This window comes from Eumetopias jubatus, unplaced genomic scaffold (genome assembly GCF_037043125.1).
Source record: "Eumetopias jubatus isolate StellerSeaLion01/CBP00866 unplaced genomic scaffold, mEumJub1_p1.0 scaffold_10, whole genome shotgun sequence".
Taxonomy (NCBI): Eukaryota; Metazoa; Chordata; class Mammalia; order Carnivora; family Otariidae; genus Eumetopias; species Eumetopias jubatus.
The window spans coordinates 100710057-100716452 of NW_028274816.1; the positions used below are offsets into that span (position 1 = coordinate 100710057).

Genomic DNA, 6396 nt, shown 5'->3' on the forward strand with positions numbered 1-6396 from the left:
TGGGGCTAGGCCCAGTGTAGCAAGCCTCCCCTTGCTGAGCCCCAGCTCCGGGCCCTTAATCCTCCCTCTTCCCATGGCTGGTCTGGTTCTCATGTAAACCCACTCCTTGCTTTGTCTCCCTGGATATGGATTTCAGTTAAGTATTTTGTAATCTGTTACACTGTGTGTCCTTATGTAAATAAACTTGTTTCTGGCAGTGCCTTCTGGGGCTGATGTCTCTCTTCTCTGGGCTTCCAAATGGAGTAGAGGTTCTCATTCCCCATCCTGGCCCAAAAAAGCTGCTCTTCTTTTCTCCAGTCCCTGAACTAGCCAATTTAGGAAACAAAGGGCTGGGGGGGAGGGAGTGGAGTGGAGTCTCTGTCCTCGTAGGTTAGAGACAAGGTTTCACCGAACACAGCCATAGCATCTCGTGGGACCTCTCCTGTGGCCTGGGTGGTGATGCTGGGGAGAGGGCCCAGGTGCAAGGTCTCTGTGGAAACGGGTGCAGGGGGTGCAGAACAGGTGGCCTGGCAAGGGTCTCACTTGCACACACACAAGCAAGCTCAGTGGAAATGTGTGCACAGGCAAGAAAAGAATCCAGAAGTGTTCAAGGGCTTTATTGGGGCCGCTCTGAGCCCCTCACAGTGTTACAGGAGCCCACTGGTCTTGATGTTGCCTTAGCTCCCTGGGGACTCGGCGGGGGGGTTGGGGGCGGGGAAGGCAGGCCGACCAGCCTTTCTGGGAAGAGAGAAGGCTGTTCTCTGGGGCTAAGACCAGATGGTGGAGCAGTGGGAGACTGAGGACGAGCAGGGCCTGCTGGGAGCTGGAACGGGATGGGGCTGCCTTCCGGAGTGTGGAGGTCAGGGAGTGTTGGCTTTGTTGGGGGAAGGGGGGCGCAAGTGGCAATAGGAGGCACTTGAAGTCAGGAAGAGCGGACGGGTGGTGTTTCCTGGGCACTGAACGTGTACACCACCCAGGGCACAAGGGCCAGGACGAGGCATGGCCAAAGGGTGTACTTGAGGAAATTGAAGATGTAGAAAAGGCTGATCTGAGGGGGATGGCCCAGCCAGTCCAGGGGGCCCAGCAGCCCCATGGCCAGCACAAGGCAGGCTATCTTCTGGCCATGTCCCAGGTATGCCCGCCGTACCTGGGCATAGCAGGGAGAGTGCAGGGCGATGCCCAGACCCAGGGCGGCCCCTGAGTCGCGGCTCAGGGAGGCAAAGGGCCGGCTATCCACGTGTACCCACTCAGGCCGCTCACACCACTTGGAGGCCAGGCTGATGGACCTATGGGGAGGAGGGGTCTTTGCCAGGAAAGACATTCCCCTTGAAGCAAGAGGGCCAATGGCTCTTACTCCTTTGGGGTCTACCCCCATGTTCTGCTGTGACCCCAGGAGAGTCTGTGTTTGTGAGCAGGTAACGTGTCCCTTTTTAGCTACAGCAAACCAGGGACCCATCAAGCTAGGTACAGGCGAAGCCAAACAGGCCCCAGCCTGCCCAAGCTTCAAAGCAGGACTTACCAAGAAAGATCCAGGCCCAGTGTAAAGAGGGTCCAATAGATGAGGCTGGCACCCAGCAAGAGGGCCAGTGAGGTCAATCCGTAGAAGCTTAGCTCCCGCTCCATGGGCACCCGGGGGGTCATCAGCCAGCCCAGGACAGCACCTAGGGAAGTAGGGTAACGGCAGCTTCAAGGAGTTTGGGGATATGAGCCCCGGAGCTGTAGGACAGCTTGGCAGAATAGACTGAGCTATTAGGGGGCCTTGGGGTCTGCTGTTCGATGGGAAGATCCTACAGCGGTCCTCTCACTGCCAGTGGCAACCCCAGGCCCACCCTGTGGCCCCAGTTGCTCACCGGTTATCAGGCCAGCCAACACCTGGTGAGGGAAATGTGCTAAGAGGAAGATCCGGGACAGGCCGACCGCCAGGAGGAAGGTGCAGTAAGCCAGGCTAGGTATCACCCTCACCCAGTGGCTACAAAGAAAAGCAAATGGTTCAGGGGGGTTCCATACACAGCTTGGCTTCCCTCAGCACCCAAGCACTTCAAGGTTTGACCAAATGCCCCAGGGCCCCCCAGAACTCCAGCTCCCAGGCTGCCCTGCTGCTAGGTCTCTTGGATCCAGGGTACCATCATCCCCCCTGCCCTCATTGGTAGGCAATGCCGAGGTGTACCTGTGGGTCCGAGTGGCCAGCCGGGAAGAGACGGCCGTCATGATGGGCCAGAGGGCTGCTCCTGTGATCATGCAGTGTCCAGAAGGGCTGCCTGCCGGGGGATCCAGAAGCTTGAGGTGAGAGGATGAGAGTGGAACTCAGGAGCCCCTGGCCCCGCCCCCGGGGCCCCACACTGGTGCATGGCTCTCTCTGCCCTGCAGCCTATTTCAGCCCTGCCTGAGGCCACTGCTTTCAGGCTCCTGCTTTGCCCTGTGTCTCTTGGATCTACTCTAAACAACGTAGGCAGCTGGCACGCTGGCCTGGGCACGCTCCTCCCAGAATTCAACTCCGTCTTCCCCGGGCTCTCTTTGTTCTCTGGGTAGGCCACCCCGGCTGAAAAGTACTCTGAAACACTCACCAAACCCTAACCACACCGGGACAGGGAGGTTTGGGGCTTCCCACCTGGACCAGTTTCACAAGAAGAGGGGAACTGGTGAACCTGGGCTGGGGCCTGGCTGTAGTACCCAGACTCATGGACCCACCAAAAGGGCCTGTCTCCAAACAGAAACCTAGAAGAGAACAGATGTGAGATGACATTACACACGCATACAGCCAGGGGAACAGGCGGGGAGCAGAAGGATGCCTCTGGAAGGCCTGCACGGTGGAGTCAGAAAGGGAGTCCAATTCTGTGCATCACCTTGATGCAATGATTTTTTTTTTTACCTTGGAAAAGAACGCACGCTATTTTTTAAGAAGTGATAAGGAGACAAGAGACCGTGTGTGTGTGTGTGTGTGTGTGTGTGTGTGCGTGTGCGTGCGCAAATGCACACTCTGAAATGCTCATCAGTCCCGCTCTTAGCCCTCCCGCGGCAGGGCCAGCCCTACTCTTCTCATTCCTAGAGAGCCCAGGACCTGCCTCTTCCTTTTTCTCCCAGACCCCCACTCATGCTCCTGCTTCTCCCTCTCTCCATTCCCCAAATTCCAGCCACAACTACCTACACGTGAACTCCTTAGGCGAGTCTCTGGTATTTGAAACCGGGAGTGGGAAACGGACAGAGGAAACTGAGAAAGAACAAGGAGGACCAAAAGTTCAAAGTCCCCTGGCCTAGCAGGTGCTTCGCTGGACCCTGGGAAACTGCGCACCAAAGAGGCTAGGCTGCTGGGGCCAGAAAGAGAAAAGGTGGGAGAACAGAAAAGATGCTGCTGGGGAGGGACACAAAAGGGAGCCGCCTCTCCTCACCACCAGGTTCACCCACCAGGTGCTCCAGACACTTAGGCAATGAATAGGGGCTTTGTCACGGGGAGGGGCATTGAGAGGGTCTACCCAAAGGGGTGGCTGTCTTGGAGGGAGCAGTAGAGGGGGAGGCTCACACAGCTCACACAGACTCTGAGCAGAGAGAGAGCATAAAGCAAAGGGCAATTAGGCAAAAGGGAAATGATGAGACCGTTGCTTTTCCGTTTTCAGGAGGGATGAAACCCTTGCAGAGAAGAGAGGAGAGGAAGGTAACTCCTATTTTGTTTTTCCGCAAGTCATTCCAGCCCATTCAAGTGTCTCCTCTGAACTCCCTTCCCTCCCCCAGGCAGGGTATCAGGCAACGGAGGCTGAGGTGAGGGGAGGGGCAGCTCATGCCCAGCGGGAGGCATAGCTCCCCTCTTCACCCAAGAGAGAACAGGTGGCACAAACAGATAAGCCCTGAGGGCCCCACCCACTTGCCTGGGATTCCCGGCTTCTAAGTCTGGGTGAAGAGCCTACTAGTGAACGGAGGAGAAAAGGAAGAAGAAAGAGTTCCCTGGAAGGCAGTGCTTTTCAAGCCTTACTAGGCACTCCAATCACCTGAGGTCTTCGTTGAAATGCAGATTCTGATTCAGTAGCTCTGGCCAGGAGCCTGAGCTCTTGCATTTCTAGCAAGTTTTCAAGGGCTTCCTGTGCTGCTGGTCACCGTCTGGGAAACGCACCTTAATTTTCGAGCCTTCTCTGTCTTTAGCAGCTAGTGTGAAGCCTGGCACAAAGCATGCTTCTTAACAACTATGTCAAATGAATGACTAGATGAATGAAAGAGTGAGCTGAGAAGCAGGACTTTTTGCTACTTAAGCCGCCCTAGATGCTTCTTAAAATACAGATTCCCAACCCCTCCCCTGAAATTTCTAAGTCAGTATGTCTGAGGTGGGATGGGGTACCCGCATTTTAAAGGCGCCCCTTAAGTGATTTCTCTTATCAGGCCTGTCTGAGAAACACTGGTCTAATGAGTAAGATGGGGACTCTGAGGCCTGAGACCAAGATAAACAATGAGGCTCAAAGGAAAAAAGTCAGGGGCCATGCGGTAGGGGTGAGGAGGTCTTAAGGCTATGGGTTCAGTGGGGCGGGGTAGTGGGGGAGGTCCGAGCCCTTAAGGCACCTGCTGAGAGAGATCAGGGCTTGCCCAGGACTCAGGGCCCTTGGGGGTGGGGGACCAGGACGCCGAGGGCTTCGCTGTCTCACCACTTGAAGACGAGGTTGAGCCACTCGGTGATGAGGCTGATCCAGAGCACTGCGATGCCCACGCGGCGGGAGGCGTAGTAGGCCGCGGGGAAGTAGAACAGAAAGAGGCTCTTGGGATCGCCCAGAAAGGTGACCCAGAGCCACACACTCTCCAACCAAGGCAGTTGGTTTTGCAGCGCCTCGGCCATCGCGATGCCCGCGCCCAGCGTGGACTCCATGGCGACCCAGGGGCCGGCCGGGCGGGGATATGCTCTAAGGCGGAAGCCGAGGAGTCGCGGAGACAAGAAAGCGGCTCGCCACTGCGGTCCAAAGCCCACCTTTCTGAGCCCCAGGCCCCGCCCCCTGCCAGCGGCCGGCGCAGGCCCCGCCCCCGCCCCGCCCCTCGGCTGGCCCAGACTCGCGCGAGCCCGGCCTTTAGCCGGTACCGTTTCCTCCAGCGCTCTTCCCGGGCCTTCCTTTCTACTGGGCAGCGCAGGGGACAAATCTTTGCGAAGGCGTTTCCGCAGAGCCCCACGTGGCCGCTGTTGCCGGCACGTGGGCATTGGGCGCAGAGGCGGCTCCCGCTGCTGTTCCGGGTCAAAGGAAGGACTAACTTGCGGGTCGGCGACGCGACCGGCGTTCTTGCTTTGCTGCAGCGAAGATGGATGTGTAATCTCCAACGTCAGGATTCCTTCGAGACCGGACCTCTTTTCTCCTGTACCGCTACCCTCCAAAGATATTCTGAGATTTCTTGGAGAAAGGTTTACGGGCACTCCCTCATCGGAGGAGCCAGGCATCACCGGTCGGCGCTGAAGCGGGACCCTAAATTTGCATACACCGCTGATCAAACCTTGCCTTTCTTCCCCAGCTCAAGAATCTCCCGCCCGAATTCATCCGTTATTGATTTGGAAGCTGACAGATAAGCCTCTTAATTTTGAGGAGTCTTCCCTAAACACTTGCGAATTTTTACACGTAGCAGCCTAAGTCACACTTACTCCCACTTCTAAGCTTGCTTTATCTCCCTCCTTCCGTTTTCTTGCTTTCCAAAACCTCGCTGGGCAGGTAAACCGTGAGGTAGTAGCTGGGTTGGTATGGGAAGAGGAGGGGCACACACCCACGACAAAATCTGGAATAATCCTCTCGAGAAACACACACACAAAATAGAAACCTCAGCTGTTCTAGGCGAAGTCCTGACTAGAGGCAGAGTTGGGGTGGGAGGATACTGTTGAGTGGCTCCCCAGTTCCTTCCTACCTCAAGCAACTTTGTTCTTGGAGAGTTTTCTGATGGGTGGATGAAAATGAGAATGTAAATATGGTTCTTCTTGGAAAGAGATTAATTTCACTAATTAAAAAGCTGTGGGGAAGGGAAGCTGGATATAAATGTCATTTCACTCCCTTGCTAAATGTTTTCCAATTGCCCCAAGGAGAAAGCCTACATTTTCTAGGTCTTTCAAAGTTTGCTCAGGCTCTAGCAAGACAACCTTTACCAGCCTACCCCCACAACTCCATTTCATAGTATTTCTGAACTACTTTATGTTCCTTGAAATCACCAAGCTCTCTCTCCTTTTAGAGATTTTGCTTGTCCTTTAGGTCTCAGATTTTTTCTCTTCCTCCAAGAAGCTTTTCCTAACAGTACGTGGCAGTCATATATATGAAAACCTATAATCACAATGCCATATAAAAAGTGGAGCGGCAGTTACATATGATTTGTTATGAGGGTCAGACTTGAAAGTTATCCAAAAAAACACAACTAAGAGGGAGCAGTATATTTATTCCTATTACAATGATTATACTAATATACGCCCAACATTAG

The 6396-nt window shown here is 54.9% G+C and overlaps 1 protein-coding gene across 4 annotated transcripts; it reads right to left on the reverse strand.

Annotated features, from left to right (window-relative positions):
• Positions 1–580: 580 nt before the first annotated feature.
• On the reverse strand, positions 581–5119 carry G6PC3 (glucose-6-phosphatase catalytic subunit 3). Of its 4 annotated transcripts, none has more exons than XM_088028244.1 (6): positions 5030–5119; positions 2588–2694; positions 2147–2237; positions 1830–1948; positions 1499–1640; positions 581–1265 (listed from the first exon to the last, which is right to left on the reverse strand). In XM_088028244.1, the coding sequence occupies exons 3-6, from the start codon at positions 2215–2217 to the stop codon at positions 902–904; spliced, it is 696 nt and encodes a 231-aa protein (XP_087884370.1). In that variant the 5' UTR covers positions 2218–2237; positions 2588–2694; positions 5030–5119; the 3' UTR covers positions 581–901. The 4 variants fall into 4 exon arrangements, with proteins under 4 accessions (XP_087884370.1, XP_027948562.1, XP_087884369.1 ...); XM_028092761.2 differs by lacking the exon at positions 5030–5119 and adding an exon at positions 4605–4943; XM_088028243.1 differs by lacking the exon at positions 5030–5119 and adding an exon at positions 3960–4165.
• Positions 5120–6396: the final 1277 nt, after the last annotated feature.